Source organism: Anopheles coluzzii, chromosome 2 (assembly GCF_943734685.1).
Source record: "Anopheles coluzzii chromosome 2, AcolN3, whole genome shotgun sequence".
NCBI classification, from domain to species: domain Eukaryota; kingdom Metazoa; phylum Arthropoda; class Insecta; order Diptera; family Culicidae; genus Anopheles; species Anopheles coluzzii.
This window is the reverse complement of record NC_064670.1, coordinates 2,241,106-2,263,074: the sequence shown is the minus strand read 5'-3', so window position 1 is coordinate 2,263,074 and position 21,969 is coordinate 2,241,106. Positions and strand designations below refer to the sequence as shown.

The 21,969-nt window shown below is 50.0% G+C and overlaps 5 protein-coding genes across 15 annotated transcripts in view; 1 reads left to right on the top strand and 4 right to left on the bottom strand.

Annotated features, from left to right (window-relative positions):
• Window positions 1-65: 65 nt before the first annotated feature.
• LOC120953145 (G protein-activated inward rectifier potassium channel 3-like) lies at window positions 66-2,106 on the bottom strand. The gene is made up of 5 exons (XM_040372863.2): window positions 1,684-2,106; window positions 1,506-1,621; window positions 1,289-1,444; window positions 457-1,227; window positions 66-393 (listed from the first exon to the last, which is right to left on the bottom strand). The coding sequence occupies exons 1-5, from the start codon at window positions 1,863-1,865 to the stop codon at window positions 260-262; spliced, it is 1,359 nt and encodes a 452-aa protein (XP_040228797.2). The 5' UTR covers window positions 1,866-2,106; the 3' UTR covers window positions 66-259.
• Window positions 2,107-2,204: 98 nt separating this feature from the next.
• Window positions 2,205-5,940, bottom strand: LOC120953141 (G protein-activated inward rectifier potassium channel 3-like). Of its 2 annotated transcripts, none has more exons than XM_040372848.2 (5): window positions 5,448-5,940; window positions 4,227-4,345; window positions 4,005-4,160; window positions 3,126-3,911; window positions 2,205-2,773 (listed from the first exon to the last, which is right to left on the bottom strand). In XM_040372848.2, exons 1-5 carry the CDS (start codon window positions 5,654-5,656, stop codon window positions 2,403-2,405), a joined length of 1,641 nt encoding a protein of 546 aa, XP_040228782.2. In that variant the 5' UTR covers window positions 5,657-5,940; the 3' UTR covers window positions 2,205-2,402. The 2 variants fall into 2 exon arrangements, with proteins under 2 accessions (XP_040228782.2, XP_040228783.2); XM_040372849.2 differs by lacking the exon at window positions 5,448-5,940 and adding an exon at window positions 4,416-5,389.
• A 931-nt stretch (window positions 5,941-6,871) lies between these two features.
• LOC120953144 (G protein-activated inward rectifier potassium channel 3-like) lies at window positions 6,872-12,701 on the bottom strand. Of its 3 annotated transcripts, XR_005751355.2 has the most exons (6): window positions 9,943-10,471; window positions 8,973-9,091; window positions 8,748-8,903; window positions 7,903-8,685; window positions 7,567-7,798; window positions 7,370-7,486 (listed from the first exon to the last, which is right to left on the bottom strand). XR_005751355.2 is itself a non-coding variant. In XM_040372862.2 (5 exons), the coding sequence occupies exons 1-5, from the start codon at window positions 12,688-12,690 to the stop codon at window positions 7,215-7,217; spliced, it is 1,518 nt and encodes a 505-aa protein (XP_040228796.2). In that variant the 5' UTR covers window positions 12,691-12,701; the 3' UTR covers window positions 6,872-7,214. The 3 variants fall into 3 exon arrangements, 2 of the variants coding, with proteins under 2 accessions (XP_040228796.2, XP_040228795.2); XM_040372862.2 differs by lacking the exons at window positions 7,567-7,798; window positions 9,943-10,471 and adding an exon at window positions 12,503-12,701 and having other exon boundaries at window positions 6,872-7,486; XM_040372861.2 differs by lacking the exon at window positions 7,567-7,798 and having other exon boundaries at window positions 6,872-7,486.
• Window positions 12,702-13,335: 634 nt separating this feature from the next.
• The window catches only part of LOC120953139 (G protein-activated inward rectifier potassium channel 3-like), a 61,137-nt gene continuing 52,503 nt past the window's right edge, over window positions 13,336-21,969 (bottom strand). For all 3 annotated transcript variants that reach the window (XM_049606103.1, XM_040372846.2, XM_040372845.2), the window contains exons 2-10: window positions 18,119-18,233; window positions 17,693-17,834; window positions 17,541-17,624; window positions 17,191-17,465; window positions 16,924-17,113; window positions 16,730-16,854; window positions 16,555-16,663; window positions 16,193-16,487; window positions 13,336-13,451 (exon numbers count right to left, since the gene is read on the bottom strand). In XM_049606103.1, the coding sequence (XP_049462060.1) occupies window positions 16,219-16,487; window positions 16,555-16,663; window positions 16,730-16,854; window positions 16,924-17,113; window positions 17,191-17,465; window positions 17,541-17,624; window positions 17,693-17,834; window positions 18,119-18,233 (1,309 nt within the window). In that variant the 3' untranslated portion in view covers window positions 13,336-13,451; window positions 16,193-16,218. The remainder of the gene's footprint in view (window positions 13,452-16,192; window positions 16,488-16,554; window positions 16,664-16,729; window positions 16,855-16,923; window positions 17,114-17,190; window positions 17,466-17,540; window positions 17,625-17,692; window positions 17,835-18,118; window positions 18,234-21,969) is intronic.
• Window positions 18,539-21,969, top strand: part of LOC120953142 (serine/threonine-protein phosphatase 2B catalytic subunit 3-like) — a 50,852-nt gene continuing 47,421 nt past the window's right edge. The window contains exon 1 of one of the 6 annotated variants that reach the window (XM_040372853.2): window positions 18,539-18,689. The gene's annotated coding sequence lies outside the window, so the exon portion shown is untranslated. The other 5 variants (XM_040372854.2, XM_040372851.2, XM_040372856.2 and 2 more) reach the window with 5 other exon arrangements.

Sequence of the window (21,969 nt, the reverse complement as noted above, 5' to 3'; positions counted from 1 at the left end):
CCCACTGAGGTTTCCACTCCCCTTTGTTTCTAAATAAAAACGACTGCCCGTATTCTTCTTCTTCTCCATCTTCTTGCGGAGTCATTTTCACTTGTGCACTTCAGGACTCGATCGACATTGTAGCGGTGCATTTGGGCAGAATTACACTGTTGAAAACACGTTTATTGTCTCGTACAATCATACAAATGATATTTAATCACGCCGGCGGCGGATCGATTTGACCCGAAGGTATGTTCGCGGGCGCTCCCGGACAAAGTGGTCACAGCTCGGTTGATGAGCGCGATCGCCGTCGGTCAAACACGGGAAACAGAAATTGGGTATTGAATCGTTCGCTCTCTAGCGCCACATGGGACAGTCGCAGCTCGGGTCCTACCAAAGGATCACAGGACCGACCTGCAAGATGAATCATTGGCTCATAATTCATTTTCCTCCTTCACGCTCTCCCGCTAATCTCACCTCTAAGTGGAAGTTTGAAGCACTCCTTCAGCTGCTTGGCCGAACAGCGCGGCGTCTCTAGCGCAACCGTCTCGTTGAACTTGGAAAAATCAATTTCATAGCTCTCAATGTCCGCATTGTACACCAGCACCTGCTCGAACCGATGGCCCCACAGGATTTCCGTGTTGACGTAGCTCGTTCTTGCCTGCGTCGTTTGTCCCGTCGACTCGACCGTACCCTCGAGCACGACCACTATCTCGAACCGCTCGAGCAGCACATCCTCGGCAGAATAGCCATACAGCGGTGACTTCTCGTCGATCCGGTGTACCACGATCTGCGGCCAGAGGAAAAACACATCCGACGAGCAGTCGTCTGACGTCAGCTCCAGCTCGGTCCGGTACTGGGGCATCACTTCCCGCTCGCCCGTCACCTTCGCCCGTATCAGCTGGGCCCGCACGTTCGCTCCGATGATGTGACTCTTGCGCATGTCACCGATGCGAAACATCAGGCAGAGCTCACCGTCCCGCTGCGAAATGACGGCCTGCTTCGAGAACAGCAGCGTCTGGGCGCGTCCCTTCGAGCGCGTCATCTTGGCAAAGACGATGCCCGCCAGGAAGGCTTGCACCATCACACCGTGTACGGACTGGAGCGTCATCACGAACACCGCCTCCGGACACTCTTCCTCCATGGCGCGCGATCCGTACCCGATCGTGTGCTGCGTTTCGAGCGAAAACAGAAAGCACGACGTGAACGAGTAGATGTTTGAAATGCATGGCGTCCAGTTGTTGTCGCCTGTCAGTTGAGGACACATCATTAGAATGATTTTGAGGGGCAGAACAGACTTTGGGCTTACCCTGCAACGGTGGCAAGTGATTCTCATCCAGATCGCCGTGCGAGTACGAGATCAACCAGTACAGCCCGCCGAACAGGACCCACGAGCTGACGAACCCGAGTGCAAACACCAACAAAGTCCAACGCCACTGTGCATCGACCAGTGTGGTGAAAATGTCTGCAAACAATCATCAAATAGACTCAAATCAAGTTCAAACTCTTGCGCTACATCGTCTTACCTTGCAGAAAGCGTAATCGTTGGTGCGGGACCTTCGTAGCACTCACGTTACAGTATCCGTTTTTGAAGACTGCTCGCTTGCGGGGTTTTTTGTACCCTGGTCGGTAGTGTGGTGGTCTGCAAAATGAAATCAAAATCCAATAAAACACTCCATCCCGCACTAGAGCGAGCATACTAACCTTCTTCCCGAAGAGCGCATCGAGTCGAACCGAAACGGAGATCTGGGCGAACTGCTCGAATCGGGCGTTAAGATAGATGGGCTGTACTTATCATTTAACGGTCTTGGAGAACGATCCTCCAGCGTCAGCAGCACACCTGACTCGACATCTTCCGGCAGTTTCAGCTTGCCAAAATCACGCATAATTCACGACCGCTTTCTAACAGAATACAAACCCAACTAGCCTCCAGGGCACTCTAAATCTTACCGAAGACGCTCTACTCTACCGTCAGAGAACCACGTGCATTGGATTAGCGTTGTTTGGTGAAGCATCATCTTCTCAAGGTGGACGATAACGCGGCGCGATGTGATGATCACGCTCGAATGCGAGCCCCTCATCTAGCTCTTCCAACAACTTATCAATCACCGTCGCTCCACTGATAAGCACACAGAACACATCGAGTGGACTAAATATTTATCTTTACTTTCCTCGCCGGTTCGGTCGCAGTGCATCTGAATTGTGTGATCAAATGTGAGGGTCTCTTGCAGTGATAAATAAAAGAGTAATTTTATTTCATCTCCCATTGCAAGCTGGAATTCGTACACTAAAGCTAACTGGTTCAACCGGCTACTACTACACACTTAAACGTAAGTACACTGCAAACCCGCCACACTCCAGACGGCAAAGAGCCACATCGAACCTAAAACCAGATCTTTGTAACGCACGAACACCTCCAGCACTTATGCTCCACCTCCACCAGCTGTGAACCGTTCGTTGATATTCTGCACCGTCACACTGTTCACGATCGGATCATCGTCCGACACTCGCCGTGGACTGCCGGCACCGTCCTCCTTAGACGTTATCTTTAGCCGTGGATTCGGGGGACGGTCGAACAAGTTCCACAGATTGTTTTGCAGCGCGACGTACGATTTCCTTCGCCGCGGAACGCCCTGTATCGTGAGGTAGCGCGTAGGATAGAGATGATCTGTGCCACCGCCGACGCCCGCTTCATCCGCGAGATGGTACTGGCTGAGCGTGTTCACTATCGTGCTGTAGTGATCCTTCCAACGGCGCTCGAGCTGCGTCTTCGTGGACATATTATCGCCAACATCTGCACGGAAAAGTGAACGCATTAGATCGCGCTTCGGTGCTACGGGGATGATCGTACGGTTGCCTTCTGTTGCTGAGTGTGTTCAACTTCGACGCTTCATCTGCTGGAATGGAATGGCCGGGCTGCTTCGTATGTACATTGGACGGATGTGATAGATGTGGGGACGGACACACGGACATAAACTCCTACGAGAGGATACTACGATACTATGGCGATGAGAGTAATTGGTGAGTGGGTGTAGGTGTGTGTATGTGTTGGTCTTCTCCACAACAATGCGCCTGTGTTCCCGCTGTTCGTGAGCAGATATGTACAGCTTACAGCGAAACGCAATCGGTGATCGCGCTATCCTTACCGGTCGGTGGGCGATAGTCGTCCTGCGCTCGATAAAACTCGGCCAGCTCTCGGGCCGAACAGAGCGGTGTGTCGACCTGCAGCGTTGAGTCAAACTTGCTGTAGTTGATTTCATATCCCTGCTGTTCTCTGTTGTAGCACACCACCGGCTCGAACCGATGACCCCACAGAATTTCCGTGTTGACGTAGCTCGACCGTGCCTGTGTCGATTGGCCCGTCGACTCCACTGTACCCTCCAGAATGACGACGACCTCGAACCGCTCGCGCAGCATATCCGACGCCGACATGTTGTACAGTGCCGAGTTCTTATCGATCCGATGCACCACAATCTGGGGCCAGATGAAGAACAGCTCCGACGAGCTGCCGTCCGAGCCCACGTCCAGCTCGTGCTGATACTGGGCCATCGTTTCTCCTTCGCGCGTCGTCTTCGTTCTTATCAGCTGCGCTCGCACGGACGCACCGATAATGTGACTCTTGCGCATATCCCCCACGCGGAACATCAGACACAGCTCACCATCGCGCTGGCAGACGACGGCATTTTTCGAAAACAGCAGCGTCTGGCTGCGCTGCTTCGGACGCGTCATCTTCGCGAACACTATGCCAACCATGAACGCCTGTATCATGAGACCGTAGATCGACTGGAAGCACATTACGAAGATGGCTTCCGGACACTCCTCCGTCGTGGTGCGCACACCGTACCCGATCGTGTGCTGCGTTTCGATCGAAAACAAGAACGCCGACGTGAACGAGTAGATGTTGTACACGCACGGGATCCATCCGATTTCAGCTACGAAAGGGAGAAAACACACACCGATAAACCACGTGCCGGTTCGATAACGGACCATATGGCTGCCGTCCGCCAATCGCAGCCGCTACTTACACTGGTTATCGGGCAGATGTAACTCCTCAAGGTCACCGTGCGTGTACGAAATCAGCCACCAGATGACGGCGAAGAACAGCCACGACCCGACAAAGCTGAACGCAAACACGAGCAACGTCCAACGCCACTGCGCATCGACCAGCGTGGTGAAGATGTCTGCAAAAGATCAACACCCGTATTACTTTTCGCCTACTATGAACTGTTGTCAAACCCGGGCCTTACCCTGCAAAAAGCGCAAATGTTGCCGGGGTGGTCGCGATAGCACCACATTGCAGTCTCCGTTCTTCAAGATGGCGCGCTTGCGATACTTTCGATTCACTCCCGGGCGAAGTACACGGTTCCTGAAACGAAGCATTCCCATGGTTACACGTGTTTTAAGGTTTTATTTGATTGCGTTCTGTGAAGATGTACGTGCTAGAGTCTCTCCTTGCATCGATCGGTATGGTTTCGGAAGCAGGCCCCATGCCGGAACCTGTGTGTCTTAGACGCTCCGGCGCTTCTTCTTTCAAACGCAGCAAACAAACGACTGGCCCTGCGTACTGTTCCGGGTGAGTTCGGCTGACAAACCTCGTATCGTTATCACAATTTGGTGAGTAATCGATAATGTGAGGAGCTCGATAAGATTGCGAAAAGACGCTGGTACTCGGTACTAAGGGTCGTCTATCACACCTGGTAGCGTCATTTTACAACAAAACAAAAATGAACGTTGCATTTCAAGCCGATACTACCGATGAGTCAATGTTTATCCAGTTTTGTAACACTCAAGACAGTGCTTACAAACACATTGAAACGCACCTCAAGAAGCTAAACAAAAACGTTCAAGACATGTGTTCGAGCAGATTGATACGTGTCTAGAATATCTTTACATCATAGCGACGCTCTCCGATATCGTGCTAATCCATCTAATTGCCAGCTAATCGGTGCTTGAGGCCACCCCAGAAGACACTGCAAAACCACATTTCGCATTGATTTGGCGACACAGAGCATTCCAATCAGTACCTGATGTTGCATGCTTATCTCTTGGTTGCGGTACTCTACCGGCAAAGGAGATAACGGCTTCCCGTTGGCGATGGTCATCCCAGACGGGACCGATAAACGATTAATCAACCGCCGTCTTGGTGGTCTGAAGAGTAGACCGCAACCAACCGGAATGTTTGCCCATCGGTCATCAAACACTGCGCCGGTCAAGACGTTTGCGCGAGCTGCAAATTGACACGTTTCTTATCACCTAACCGGTTGAACAGTACGGCAGGCAAACAAACATCAACTCTTTGGAGCACAGTCCCACAGAAAGACCGTCCATTAAGGAGCTGCTAATTCGACACGAACTTGGATAGCAATGTGTTTGCCGGTAGAATTAGACCATTGGGAAGTTCATAGCGCCATAAAACGGAAGTTATAATCATATACACCACGTGACCTCTTCCTGCGCAAAGCACTCACTTCATGGGATAGCACACTAGCGGTGTGTTTGGGGTCACTGGAGTGATGGGCGACGAGTATCCGAACTGCTCTCCGTATCCTCCCGGCGAATGTGGTGGGTCAAAGGGTCCAAGCTTCAGCATCGAACGGTCCCATCTTCCCGTTCCATCCGGTGCCAGCGACAGCGACTGCTGCTGCTGCTGCTGTTGTTGATCACTGTCGTAGTTCATCTTTCACCTGCACTGAAACCTCCACTAAATAATCATCTGCTAATGCACTCTCTTCAAAGCCACTGATTGCTTATTCGCTTCACGCCATACGCCAGGCAACACTTCCGACCATTTCTCAAACAACAAATGCTGCTAGACACGGGCTACGACCACCAATCGCTACACAACTCGTGAACGGAGATGTTACCCTGACCACCGGATGAACGATACTGAACGGTGGCGATCGTCAAAACCCTTCACACAGCCTACCACCCATCAATGGCGACCGCGAAAAGTGGCTCCCATTGTTACCGGACTGATTTACGATTCGCGCGGAGGAACGGGTGGCGGGTGCCTTGCACGCACGAGCACATGCTTTTCTCACCTCAACCTCTATCACGTCCTCTGCTTCTCGTCCCATCGTCCCATATATAGGTGGATCTGGTTGCAACGTATCGATTCCATGCGGGGCCCTAGAGATAGCGCCAACGTTCGGCCACTCATCCTGCTTGAGGCGCAGCCTACTTTAACCGATTTCTTACATCATTTTTCTTGCTTCGACGACGCAAAGGTGATGCTCTGATCGATAGTGTCAACAAGCGATAATCACACGCTCATACATCGATCAACACAATTTATCAACAATAAAATCATGCTAATTCAATCGGAAATGGCAATAAACATCGTTTGGTCTCAAAGGTCTTCTTTGATACCATCACTGCGGTAGGAGCGATAATTGCATCGGTCCATATCGATATGATCGATAATATCGACATTATCTCCGGGGGATTATTTTCTTCACTCATATCCAACAAAGCACCATTCAAAATAGCTCAGCAACAAGTATTTTTATATCCAGTAGAATCATGAGTAGGTAATTGGCTGATAACTGCAAACAAATTGAAAATCCACACTTCTCGCCAGCTGCTTCTAGAATGTATCGCTTTTTAAATACGATGCCTACAGATATCCAACAGAAATTCAAGTCTTATCAATTCTATCAATCTTGGTTACGTATGGCCCAAAACCAGATACAACTTGTGTCCATCTTCAAGCACTCGAATGTTATTGCAATTAAAAGAGGCTCATCAATCGATCGAAATGATTGACTATCAGCAGCAGGAAAAGAGTTCTGTTTGATGGATCATTTGTGGAGCAAGTACTCACCCTCACCGTTCATGACGTTATTAGGGTCAGTTTTCGGATGTGTTTAACCAAACAATCGTACAATCTCGATTAGCGTTGAATGAGTTCAATTTGTGAATTTATATCGTTTAATACAGGGAATGATTATTCTCACACTCATACACGGGGGCCTAGCGCACCCCTTCAACGGAATGAGACGTCTCGGAGGAGTATCGTTACGCGCCTAAGCCTATCATAAATATGCAGCAGATGATGATTACGCAAGATTCATAGGATGCAATCGTTAAAAACGGAACGGATCCCAACGAAGGTTAAACTACAACTACACTAAAAAACAAAACAAAAGCAACCAGTGGTAACTGAGCCGGAACCGTCGGCCCACCCGGGACTAGTTGGACCGTTCCAAAGTGCGCACAGAACCTGTGTCGCATCGCTACGGACTCTCGATACGGATGGAGCTGGTCGATGAGGGCGAAACTGTGACCGACGGTGGATTGAAGAGATTGCGCAGATTGCTCTCCAGCTGCTGGTAGGACCGGGGCCTCCGGGGGACACCCTGGATTGTCAGGTAGCGCGCCTGGACTCCCACGGACGACTGGCGTTCGTCTTCTGCGTAGATCGAACTGAGCGTTCGGACGGTGTTGGTGTAATGATGGTGCCAACGTCTTTCAAACATTGACTTTGTCGAGCCCACGTCAGACTGATCTGTGGACAGCGGAGGGAAAAATCCCGATTAATACCTCGATTCCGCAACCGCCGGAAGTGGCCCAAATATACCAACTTACATTACCGATATACAGTACGAGCGACTATAATGAGATATGGTGAGGAGATGAGATTCTTAGAGGCATGATCGATCGAGCACACAACAACAAAAGCACAAAGCAGGATGATGGGGATAACTACGCAGCGTAAGCGCAAACTAACAAACCGTACAGTACAGCACACAACATACGCAAACGGTCAACAACGACAACAAACTCTACGCTGGCGTTTGAAGATGATGATGATCTTCGGCTACAAATAAAAGTACAGACAGACAGACACACGCCACATCAGTCATTACTACCGTCAACAGCCACCAACCGTAGCAGTGTTCGTGGCCCGCGCCACCGCCCTACCTTGGTTGCGATAGTCGTCCTGGTACTTGTAAAACTCGGCCAGCTCACGGGCCGAGCACAGTGGCGTATCGACGGAGTGCGTCTCGTTAAACTTGCTGTAGTTGATCTCGTACACCTGGTTCTCCTTGTTGTAGAACACGATCGGCTCGAACCGGTGACCCCACAGGATCTCCGTGTTGACGTAGCTCGACCGCGCCTGGGTCGATTGGCCCGTCGACTCCACCGTACCCTCCAGGATGACGACAATCTCGAACCGATCTTGTAGCAGATCCGACGCCGACATGTTGTAAAACGGAGATTCCGTATTGATCCGGTGCGTCACAATCTGCGGCCAAATGAAGAACAGATCCGAACCGCAATGATCCGCGCCCACTTCCAGCTCGTGCTGATACTGGGCCATCACTTCGCCCTCGCGGGACAGCTTCGTGCGGATGAGCTGCGCACGTATGTTTGCTCCAATGATGTGACTCTTGCGCATATCGCCAACGCGGAACATCAAACTCAGCTCACCGTCCCGCTGACAAACGACGGCATGCTTCGAGAAGAGTAGCGTCTGGGTGCGGTGCTTCGGACGGGTCATCTTCGCAAACACAAAGCCCACCATGAACGCCTGCATCATGACACCGTAGATCGACTGGAAGCACATGATGAAGATCGCTTCGGGACACTCTTCCGTCGTTGTTCGGTAACCGTATCCGATCGTCGTTTGTGTCTCGATCGAAAACAGAAAAGCGGATGTGTACGATTCGATGTTGAACACACAAGGCTTCCAGCCCGATTCCTCTGCAAAACAAAAGAAACACATTAGTATGTCAAGTATCTTGTCGTTTGCACTAAACTTTTACCTTGATTTTTCGGTAAATGCATCTCCTCCAGATCGCCATGCGTGAACGCGATCAGCCACCAGATAGCTCCGAAAAACAGCCACGATCCGATGAAGCTGAACGCAAACACGAGCAACGTCCAGCGCCACTGAGCATCAACCAGCGTGGTGAAGATGTCTGCAAATCAAAACCATATCCTGTATCGTTCTTAGAGGACACAACACATCGAACCTATCCGGCACTCACCTTGCAGAAAGCGTAGCCTTTGCCGGGAGACTTTCGAGAGGACAATGTTGCAGTCGCCATTCTTCAGAATCGCCCGTCGACGGTACTTTCGCGTCGTTCCCGGTCGTAATGCTCGACTCCTGGTTGAGACGGAAGGGAAGAAAGAAACGAGATAGTACTTCAAAACGCTTGGCTAATCGTTGGTTGAGTAGGGTCAGCTGGCTTCCAACCTAAATTGGATGCGCGTGAGCGAATGAGGGGCACGTGTCGCACGTAATGAAGCACATCCGAATGAGTGAGTTAAGTGATCTGAAGCCCGATAATTGGCCCGATGTAGAATCCACCGTGCGCCAATATTTGCCCATCGTTAGCACACTTTTTCGGCACAAATATTTAGAAATGTTTGTTCAAGATAAATATGTGCTCTTCTTAACGTCGGTGCCGAATTGACACAAACGATCGATACGAGATCTCTCTTAGTGATCGCACTAAAAAGGTAACTGTATGTAGAGGTTCTGGAATGTTCCATAACTCGCTAGTAGCTCACCGTTAGAACCCACTCTCAATGCGATATGGGAAAAATGAGCCATTAAAACGACTGTTTCAAACAAGTTGCGCTGCATGCCGAACAGCTTTGCGGCGGAATAAATCGCTCGAGTAATGGACAAATCATATTCGCTCCGAAACACGCAACGCACAAACGCCACTAGCACACACTTAGACAGACCCGAAGGCACCGGCAAACGGTTGTTGCTGTGACACAATCCGGCTGCAATTCACGAGACACTGGCACTCATTTAAAATTCAAATCATTACACCCGGCTACATTTCCGTTCCGGTAGAATGCCGCAGTTACATCGGGCCGTTCCATGATCTAGACCCGATTCTCAATCAATCCTCCGGTAAGACATAAAGTAAGGGTCTGACACACGGTTTACAACCACATACACTGTCTTTATGTCTGGCTGCACTTGCCCTTTCCTCTACCAACCTTTTGCTTGTCGCCGACGGTGACTGCGGACAGTAAATAATCGGCGTGGTCGGTGTGATCGGTGTTTTGGGTGGATCCTGTCCGTCGATTATGATCGGCGGTATCTTGTCGAACGGTCCCAGCGGGAGCAGCTTGGCATCGTCTCGTGCTTCGGGCGATTCCGCATCCACCGGCACGGTAAAGTTTTTGCGCTGTCCAAAGCTCATTTTGGAGCGTCCTTAATCTCCCCAAGCTCCCAAATCCTCTAGTCCTGATCCGCTCGCTTACACACAGATTCAGATGCTGTAGCGCGGTACAGCAGAAGGCATCTCTTACTTCGCACAGTCACCACACACCAGCAGCAGCAGCAGCAGCAAGCCTCCTGCGCACTACTAAAACACCCACAGGTGATGGAATCGGCTACGAATCGATTTAATCGTACCGAGCGTGCGTTCAAGACTAATCTCGTGCGGGGTGCTTTCGTTCGACTGCGGTGACCGCGCGACCGCTCGCTAGCTTGTGCGATCGATTTCTGCCACCACTACCACTACTGCCACGGACAACTGCCGGTTACTAACACTTGATCGAACACACGCCCCTCCCCCCCCTTCTGCTGCCGTTTGGCGGTCGCTCCTCCAACACTATCAGCGATTGTTCGCTGTCGTACAGAGTCGGTTTTGCTCGACATTGCAAAGTCTTATGAATACGTCATACACTCAGCACAATCAGTGACGTTCACGTCCATTGAGCAGCGGAAGGAACCATAGTGGGTAGTGCTGCACCATTTTCCATTTTCAAACATAAACAAACAAACGTTTCGTTTTCGCTTCGTGCTAATCGACGATAAAAAGTTCGATCAAAACTCGATAAAGCATCGCTTATCTACAAATAGATGCCGTTGCAGGTATTCTCAAGAGTGTGGAAAGCAATCCCTTGAAGCCAAAGAGCACAGAGGGTTTGAGCCACTTCTTATCGGTACATGTTAAAGTTCTTTTCAACTGCTAGTTTGAGTATTATTTAATCCAGATTGCTCAAAGTGTACTGCATTTTTGACCCACATTGTCTATTTTCTGCGAGGCTTATAAGCCCTTTACACTCTTCCGCCAGCCAGCTAGCGAGACAATTCACGGACGATAAGAAACTGAAACCAACGCAAGTTAAAGACAAAACACATACGCACACATTCTTGTGCTGACTCATCCGACAAATGGTTGTTATCATTGCCCTCGTCGCTAGAAGCCATCCATCGGTGGACCGGGGAGACCGGCTCAAAACAGTTGTAATTGCAGTGCCGGTCAGCTCAGGGACCTTCCCATCTGCTATCAATCGTCTTTCCGACTAATCGCACACCGATCTACCAAACCAAACCTGCAATAATTTGTGCAACGAGCTCACACGCACACACACACCCGCATTGACCCCTGCCTTTTGCAGTGGGTTCGTTCGCAGTTGGGTTACGTACTTGACAACTACTATGGCCGCGTATACCCTCTGCTAATAGCTCCAATTGAACACGCGCCATAAAACCCGGCGTAAACAGACGACGACGACACGGTTTTTGCGAGGGTTTTAGTGTTTCATGTGACATTATTTACCGTTCCGTCCGATCGTCTTCCGACGAAGGTGGATTGTCTTCGTTTGCCATCGATTTATTGCTGCGCTGCGAATGTGATAAAAAGCTGCTTGTGATGCTACAGGGTTCCTGCTACACTTCCGAGGAAAGGGTATGTGTGTATGTGTGGGTGCGTAAATTTTTGCGTCCAGTTAGTGTAGCGTTAAATGTCAACAAACAAAGCCGAACGCGACAAAGCTTATGTAAATAGGTCCATCGTCGTGCTTTTACACATTTCAAATGTAAACAAATGGAAAACCGAATGCTTTCGAATGGTCGATTTGTTGATTCTGGAAGAGAACATGTAATGGAAGGGCTTTTCAACGTTAGTCAGGTGTAAATTGACCACAAAAATACTTCTCATCGATGATCCATTTTATTCGATCTGTTATTGTAGATCATACCATAACTGTCCTCTGCTATGATGTTTTGAGTATGTGACTTCCTGGTAACTGAAGGTCGCTGTACAAATTGCTGGATCGCCGAACAATTCCTTGAAATCAATTATTTATTTTACATTATTCCCGGACCTCGTAGCATCCTTGAAATGAGCACAACCATCCAATCAAATCTATCAATTCCATTGCCCCAAAGAAACCGCCCGAATCTTGCCCGCACTGGATTAGTCGAGCCGAACCGACCGATAAGCTTCAGCCATCACTCGAGCCGCATCCCAGCACGAGCAGCAATCGTTGACCAAACATCATCGTCATTGTTTTGGTTGTCCGCCGCACACAGATAGTGCCAGATTCGCAAGCCTCGCAGCTTCTGCTCCACAAATCAAAACAATAAACAACGGGGAAACAGATTCTACCCCGCGCGCGCACACGCACACAGTCGCAGCCGTGTTATCGCCGGTGCGCTAGACGCGATGGCGGCCACTGACCACACGGCCCTCAGGCCGCACGATCACGCTTTATTAGATGCATTCACGTTGCTGATTAGTACAGAACAGTGGCTTCCACCTACCTTACGCTCTCCTGCCGGCTGAAGGCGCTTCCGTGTGTTGAAATGCGGGCCAGGCTCGGTACAACGGTCAGCGGAAGATTACTGATCACGCTGTCGAGCGAGTCCGGCTCCTCCTCGATCACACCCGGTCGCATGAAGATCCGATTGAGGGGCTTCTTCTCATCCAGCGTCGGACGTTCGGCAGCCATCCTTTAACCTGGGACTCGCGACAGGACGACGCAAACGAAAGTAGAATATCAAACACGTCGCTACGACTCACAGTTGCACTGAAGATCTTGTTTTTTTGTTTCTCTTTATTCGATATTGGCTAAAGCACCCTTCACGCAATCGGGCTCAAATCATTGGATTGATCGGGGTTCGATCGTGACCCACAACGCGACTAAGGATAATGGTCTAGCTTTCGGCCTATTATTTATTTACTAGCTATCTATCTTTCATCGCCCACACATTTTCACTATTCCTTCTTCAGCACAGCGCATCATACGCACATTATTCACTTGTTTGCTAACATAGACTTACTTAAAAACACAAAAATAAAACTGGAAAGTTGGTAAAAGATAAAATCAAACTCTGCCCGATAACAGCACCCGGCTCTCACGGTGCCGTCCGATCGTTTGCACAGAGGGGCAAGATTAATGGAACACTAACTAATGCACACGCGATACGATCGCTCCTCGGTTCCGTTCCTCGGTGTCGTCTGGCCTGGCAAGAAGTGTGTCCCAGTCCTAGCAGTACCGCGCTCACCGTGTAGTTTGAGATTTCTGGCCCTGGAAGTGTGGCGTGGCCCTTAGTAGTAGATGCGGCGCTACACTACACTAACATCGCCACTAGCCGGTTGATCTTTCATTCGTGTCACGATTGGATTTTGTTTCTGCGACCACTGGCACTGGACGACGAACGGGCAGACGGAACTGAACGGGAGGATGCGGCACCGTGGCACTCGCGCACACTGCGGACAAAAGTAATTTTCAAATTAATTAAATTCAATTAAAACCCTTCCTTTTCCACTCCCTCCTGCTGGCACACACGTATGGACACGAACACTGAGTCATTCATTCATTCTGATCACTCTCTCTCTCCCTTTACGCAAACATATATGATTATGACGGTTCAACACTGAACTTGAGGTAAGTAATTAACTGAACGATTGTTAGATCCTAAAATCTATTCTTAGGATTTTAACTGCTCCAACATTCCCTCAACGAATGTGTGCATCTTCACTACCTGCTGCAGAGACGTACGCACTAAACCGCTTATTGATCTAATCTCCCGGCGGCGTATCTGGAGCAGTGTGCCTTTACCAAACTGACAGCACCAACTGAATGTCTCCATAGCGCTCGGTCGCTAAAACACTGACCATGCACCCCCATCGATGACACGCTGCGCGGACGCCACGAGAGCCATGGATGCTGCGGATGGTGTGGCAAGGAAGATCAACTAATTTAGACCACATCCAATTGTTGTCACCGAGATCTGCGAATTGCGCGGCGAGGGCAGGGCTAGAGGCGAACCGGGTTATGCTGTCTACCTGCTATCCCTCTCTGACTGCTGCCTAACCCCCCTCGCTAGCACGATGTGCTACAGTTTAGAGCGATCATCAGGTTTCGCGCCTCTTGTCACGATCTTTCGACCATTCCGCCCCTCAGGCCGTCATCAGGTTGTGAGTTTTGTTCCAGATCTTACGCTATGATTTAATTAAATTGTCATCGATGAACCCGAGCTCTTGACCACAAAATCATATCGCCAATCGACACCGCAAGCTAAGCCTGAGTGGTTAGAGCTGTGCTGACGCTTCCGCGGCTCGAAGGGTTAATTCCTCACCACCAACCACAGACAACGACTACCCGACCGAAGGCAAATGTCAATCGAATTGTCTAGTTTAAATCCATCCGGATAGTCGTTGGGCCGCCTCAATAACGCATGCGAGTAACGGCTTCTTCCCTCCCTAAACCAATGTCACGCGGTCAAGTACGCCCTGGCACTGACACTTTGGACCGTGCCATTGGCTACCGGCTGTGCATAATAGTTTCTTCTTCTTTGAGCTGAAGAAAAGAGCATTCCACAGCGCTTCACAAACCGTGGCGAGGAAGAGCTCGTCTGTGAGCGACGTTTTACCTAGACCTTCAACGATGATTGAATAATATGAGCGACTTCCGCCGCACCGTACCGTGCCCGGTGTCACGGTGGACAATCTAATCCAGCATTCTAGATAACTGTGTGTTTCTCGCTCGCAATGGGAAGTAGAGGGGTGTGTATGTGTAAGTGTGTGTTTGGGTTGGAACAAGTAGATCAGGCGTGTGCTTCCCCTCCACGAAAAAAGCGAATCCACGCTTTCAGTGGCCGGTTGAATGAAGCCGTTATTTTGAAGCGAAACGATTGCAAACAAATGAGATCTGATTTGTTATGATGCGTCATGGCATGGTGTGGGATACATGGCTGCGGTTAGCTCAATGAATCTTTCCCCACTGTTAAGACGCATGTGCCTTTCAGAAGTATTCTGAAACGACGGGGGTATGGTAATACTCGAGACGATTATAATTATTCCAAGTTTTAATGCATTGCGTAACACAAACAGTCTGCAATGCGAATCCAAACGACATAAATTACACCTTGGAGTTGTCATCGTGCACGAGCCGCCTTCTCATACGGCACGTGGCGTGTGTACGTCGTGTATTGGCACGTTCCTAGCGGGAGTCTCTCACACAAGGAAACATCCCTATAAAGGTCATTGCTGACATCAGGAAGGAAAACAGCTCCACCCTTGCCCTAGTACAAGGCCGCAACATAACGCATTTCCCAATTACTGGAGAAAGATTTATCGCCCTTCCCTGATACCATTTTATGCCCGATGGCTCAAACTTTCACACACATAACCACGCGACCAATGTCAATTACCCAGTTCCTGCCCGGTATGCAAATTACCGTACCGCGCAAAGCGCTCATCCATAATAGACCTCGCCAAACACATGTTTCTTTCAATTGTTCGCTCGTTTGGCAATAGACCGACACGGCGAAAGAGGCGAAAACAGCAGCACAACACAACAGTGTGCGGCTCGTGCTGCCGCCGAATTTCAAGCACATCCGATGCGCGCTAATTAGTGTCGTACTTTATGAGCCCTGCTCGCCGCTCATTAGGGCTTTATTTAAAATGCGCAAACACGTTCGCAATCATTGACGGCTGTCCTCCCGGCGCAACCGTGACCAAGTTCATTCACTGTCGGGCTTGTCCGCCCCCTCCCGGACGCATGCGAATAGAACACGTGCATGCCCAAAACGCAGGTGTGTTAGTCTTGCCTTTTAGCGATGAATAAAGTAAATTATTCTTTGCAGCTTCAACAGCCGTCATGTGCATCCTGTCCCCAAAAATGGACAGAATTAGAGTTAGAATGAAGCTAGTTCCTCGTTCCCGGTTTAGCATCCCTCCACACCCATCGCGCTACTCTCCCAGCGTCTGTCATTCGGCCAACAATAACAGCACTTGACATTGGAGTCGCAGTGCGAAATGAGATCAGTATCATAGTAGCGGCAGCAGCAACGTCCATCGCTCACCCGTGATAGACCGTGACGGATTAACGCCCTCGTGCTAATAGGAACAATACAGTCTACACATCCCATCCACGCACACAACCAGCGTCATCCATACGCACACACACACAGCGGAGGAACTACTCTGCCCAATCTGCGACTTACCCCGCTCTGACGCGACGACTTTGGTACTAGCAGAGGGAATCCATCGACGGTTCCTTGATAGACAGCTTGCGAAAGTTTTTCTTGCGCTCGCTTCCGGGTGAAACGGTCGGGGCGCCAGCACCAGCTGTGATAATGGCGGGCGGGAGTGCCATCGTGTCACCGGCCGCACCGTTCGTTTGCTCGTTGGTGTTCGCGTACACTGGCGTGAAGCGAAGGTAGCCGTTGCTGAGCGAGTTCTTGCGGGACGACACTTCCACCGACGATGTGTCGGATTCATCGGTATCGGAAGACGCTTCTGCGGAGGGGAACGGACGGGGTGTATGTTGAGTTTGAGCACTCACTAACTTGCTCATCGTACTCACCTGTTACTCCATTCTGTTTGTTTAATTCCTTTTTCACCTCTCGCAGCTGACGAGCACTGCACAGAGGAGTATCCACTTCGTACGTGTTGTTGAACGTCGTGTAATCAACCTTAAAACAGTTTCATATTTTAGTATTTATGAAAATCCTTCCTTTCGCTCTTTGAATAGTTCTCACCTCATATTCTCCTGTTTCCCGTTTGAACGTTACCACCGACTCGAAACGATGTCCCCATAGAATCTCGGACGGTAGATAGCTGCTGCGTGCTTGCGTGGTCATACCGGTCGATTCCACCACACCCTCTGTAAGTGATACATCGTAAGTCCATTTTAAGCAGCTGCATTTGAATCCATCTTTCTAAACACACTCACCCAACATGACAACGATCTCGAAACGTTCCTTCAGCATATCCTGAGCGGACAAACCGTACAGTGGGCTATCCCGATCGATCTTGTGCACCACGATCGTCGGCCAAATAAACATTAGCCGATCGTCACCCCCATCACAGCTGACCTCCATGTTTTGCTGGTAAAATGGCAGAACTTCTCCCTCTTTTGTGACCTGCATGGGAAACCGGAAAGATACACACTAGTAGTACATATGCCTCAGACAGAAAGTTCGCCTCTTCCACGTTATACCTTCCGACGTATGATTTGAGCCGTCACGTGCGCTTCAATAATGTGGCTCTTTCGCATGTCGCCAACACGAAACAGCAGGCATGGCATACCGTCCCGATGGCAGATGACAGCGTTCTTGGAAAATAGCAGCGTTTGGGCACGCTTTTTCGGCCGGGACAACTTCGCAAACACGATGCCGACCATAAATGCTTGGATGAAGACGCCGGTAATGCTTTGCAGGGCGAGAATGAAGATGCCTTCCGGACACTCCTCGGTGATGTACCGATTGCCGTAACCTGCAATTGAAGCGCCAGAGCATTGTTTTAGAACGGAACGGGCTTACAGGGGACTGCTATTCGTCGAGAACTTACCTATCGTATGCTGTGTCTCGAGCGAAAACAGGAAGGCAGACGTGAAGCCATAAATGTACGTTACACACGGTTTGTGACTTTCATCTGAGGAACAGAAATCGAGGATCTAATGTGACAAATTGCTTTAAAATGGCGCACTGTGCGTAACTTACCGCCCACCGCTTGAATGTCTCCATGGCTCAGGGCGATCAGGTACCAAATAGCTGCGAACCCTAACCAGCTCAGTATGAACGAGCAGGCAAATACAAACAGCGTCCATCTCCACTGAATATCGACCAGAGTGGTAAAAATGTCCTGCGAAAAACAAAAACATAAAACGCCGTTTCAGAACCACGTTTTACTGTACGAGGTTTGGCCCTCTAGCGTAAATTTATGAAACTAGTTTGAATCGTGCAAACTTTTCAATTGGGTTGAAATATTTCACGACCATCGGCACAGCGGCTACCAGACGGCCAAATGTTTCAAGTATTATAAATTATAATCATAAACTTATTTAAAAAAATGTAATTGCTGCTAGTGGGTGAGATTGTTGAATATGTGATTGTTTCGCTTTATTATTAACGTGTTACATGTTTTACCTGTAAATAACGACGACGTCTTTTTGCTACATTTCCTTGAATTACGTTGCAGTCACCCTGCTTGAAGATTACTCGCTTCCGAATACGTCTGGAGCTGTACCGTGTTTGACGGTACCTGAAAGAGGCAATGGAAAGAGGAAAAAAGAAGAAAAAGAAAATTATTTAAAAATCAATACAATGAAAGGAAATCTATTTTTCTGATTTTATCGACACATGTCGTAAGCGCATTACTTTTATTGAAAAAAAATCATTCACAAAAGCAATATAATGGCAACCAACACCTTCACCATAATGTTGTCCAAGCATTACCTCACATTAGCCCAGTGTGTAAAGTGGTGGATTCCGCAATCGAAACGTGACGCTCAAAATGGGGGGATGATATGCTACCCGAAGTCTGGCGTTTCGGCACAAAACCGAAGTGAAGTTAGCGCGTACGTACGCGGTCCAATCACGCTCACGAGCGCAAAAGAAATAGCACATCTACCCCCAAAACGATGTGTTTTAGTCACTATTGAAGCAAGAAAGCTTTATTACCCTCAGCATTAGCTCTTAGGCTCCCGGTGGAATTGATGTAAACATTATTAATTTACGAAGATTTTTTTTTGATTACACGTTTGCCCCTGACATTCCCCAAAACGGACAGCTTCTGCTCAGTTCGGCTGTGTAGCACCCACCAAAACACATCCAGCGCATCGGAATTCTAAGTCAAACTCAACACACCGCAAACAAAATTGACATTCTCGTTCAGTGCCAGTGGTTTGCAAGCGCGCGCGTCTGTGTGTTCGTGTATGGTATACTTGTGTGTGTGTATCTGTACGTGTACGTATTCAATTGCACATCTTGCAAAAAAAGCCTTATCAACCCCTCGGCTTCCATACGCGTTTGCAGTAGCATCATCAAAAATAAGCCCACACCCCCCAAAGTAGGCGAAATATCGTAGGAGATCGCGATTCGCAAAGTCTTGACCTCCTATTCCACCCCTTCTCAGCTTTTTTTATCTCTCTCTCTCCCACCACCCCAGCGCCTTGGAGCGGCAATTTCGATGTGTGCAGCCGCGCTTCGATGTGTCTGTGTATCCGGGGCCGCTAATCTGCCTTTCTGCCGCACTCTCGCGTCAGTAGTCGCTGGAACAGCTACACGCCCGCGGAACAGACAGAACAGAACGCGCGGAACGAAAACACGCATCACGTTTGCCAAAGGTTGGGCTCCACTCCGCTCCGGTGGGGTTGCGAGAGGTTAAGAAAAAAGGGGGACTTGGAAAGTGTAAAGTTCACCGCACACACGTCGCAAGCAGACGCGACCGTACCGTGTGTATGTGTGTGTTGTTGTTGTTGTTGTTGTTGCAAGTGTACGGGGCTGCAGAGGGTGGTGGTTCGGGTGTCCTTCGTCTTCGCTCCTCTGAGATTACGCACGGTCATCTAATCTTGCTCGCTGCATCACTAATCCTCCCTCCCTCCCTCCCTCCCGCTTCCAAACCCTGCAGAGCAATCTGATCCACCTGCGAGTGACGTTTTGCACCGATAGTGAAAAACGTACCAGCGGCTTCAGGTGGGCAACAGCACCTGGGAAACCCTTGAGAAGTGCCCCGTCGCCCCATATGTGTGCCTGAATCTCTCCATGTGTGTGTGTTTGTGCGCTAATCTCTTCCACCGCATAATGTGTGCATGCGTGCGTCAGACTGTGTGTGTGTGTGTGCCAGTGTATGCGCGATAATGTGTGACGACGACACGGTGTGTGCTGTGTGTGGTTTCGTTCGTACATCGGTCAGGCATTAGCCGTCATAAAGGCAACAACACGTTCCAGGTTTTAGTTTGCAGAAAACACCCCCATGTGCACTTTGGCCACCTCCCAGTTATACACTCCCTTCACTCCACATCTTCACTAAAGATGACCTCATCGACTTTTCGGCACGAACAGCAGCAGCTTCCATGGCTCCAAGAGGGGCGGGGGACCGTTCCATTCCTGCCCGGTTGTGTTGACCGGTCATCCCTGAGGCAAAATGTAGACCTCCCATTTTGCAAAGCTGATAAGCCTCAGTAATCGAAGGAAAAGTGCTTTAAAAGATCAATTACACAGACGGTACCCCCTTGTCGAAGCAACAATTTATTAGCGGCTGGCCCTTCTTCCTTCGGGCGGAGGGAATCTGTGACACCGTCCTGTGCGCGCCTGATAAATCAAGGATCTGCTTAGCACAGTTGCGGGGAAGGGTTTGCGGGGAGGCCAGCGACGATGGCGGTGGCAGCAGAGAGGGTACCGAGTGCCCTTCAAAAAGTAGGGAGAAATTCCTCCATCGGCCCCAATTTTGCTCGCCAACTCCACTGACAGTTCGCGAGTCTGCTGCTGCTGCTGCTACTGCTGCTCTCCCACGACACACAAAAAAGGGGAGTACAAATGGGGTGGCTCTCACGCTCTCTCTCTCTCTTTCTCCCATCGCTTTAGAACACGTTCGTGTACGTGTGCGTGATGGCGCGGCCGTGTCTCTCGCTGTTGCGAACCGCGTTTGTGCGGGAAAAAAGGGAGATAACGCAGCCAAGTGTGCAAAAATACAATGCGATCCACAGAGGGAGAGAGGGACAATGTGTGTGTGTGAGAGAGAGACTCACGTCATGTCACAACTCACAGCTCTCTGCACGAGCGGGTGCGATGGAAAGAGAAATGGAGACTGCGAGTTTGCCCACTACTGTGGTTGGTTCTTCTTTGCCTTTCCTACTGTTTGCCTTCCAGCAGATAACGTGCCTGAAGTGGTGGCCACCATTGCAAAATACGAGAGAGCGAGAGAGCCGCTCACAGTCATCCCCAACACACACGTTTTCATCTCGCGCTCCAAAGCAATGTGAGAGTATTTGTGTCGATTCACTGCTCGCTTTTCGCTGTAGTGGTGTGATGATGGTGGCGGTGTAGCAGCATTCGCCTGCCTTCACACAAAAAGGGGTGACTCCAAAGCCACCTCCCCGTCCCCACCACCCCCACCCCTTCTCGAGCACTCACTCGCAAGGAAAACTCACTCGTGGAAACTGCGGAAAACGGAAGGCTCTCCGGTTTCAGATCGAAGGAATCGCTGGTGGAACAAAGGTCGTACGCCGAGAACGCTCCCGTGCCCCGAGACAGGAACAGCCAGTGCCCGTGCCCACACACACACACGCGCGCGCGCGGAGGAAACCCCTCCCTCTGTTTTCTCCTCGACGAGCCCTGCGTAGCTCTCGCACGCCCGAGAGCGCATCTCGGTGGAAAAACTCGGTGGAAAAACTCGGACATCGCCATCGCCGCATTCGTACGGCGCACACAGGGCTGCTCTGTTAGTTGTAGCGATCCGCGGACCCGTTTCCCAGCGTGTCTTTGGCTGCCCGTTGTTCCCCTGCTGGCTGGCATGGTTTAGTGTCTGTGTCTGTGTGTGTGCTTGTGTAAGTGTGTATCACCATTTGGTGATTGTTGTTTTTGTGTTTTTATTTTGGCGAATCGCTTCCTCGTCCCTCGCATGGCCGTTCATCCGTGCGGAACGGGGCCGAACAAGGGAACCGACCGGGGAAAACTTTTCCAGCTCGCTTGCTCCTGCCCGGTTGCCCCTTCTCTCCCAGGGCCGAACCACAGTGCGTACGAGCTGCTGCAACCTGTTTTGTGACCGCAGGTTTTGCTCGCGTGAACGCTGCCCTTTTCCCTTGCGTGCTTGCTTCCCACTTTTTCCCTCTCGATCACTCTAATGTTGCGCTTTTCGCTATCTGCCGTTCCCCGTGTGTGCGTGTGTGTATGAGTATCTGTATGTGTGTGTGTCTGTGTGCTCGATGGAATCCAATTTTCCCGTGCGGTCCCTACTTCCGGCCTTGCGCCATGCGTTTACCATTTTCCCGTAGTCT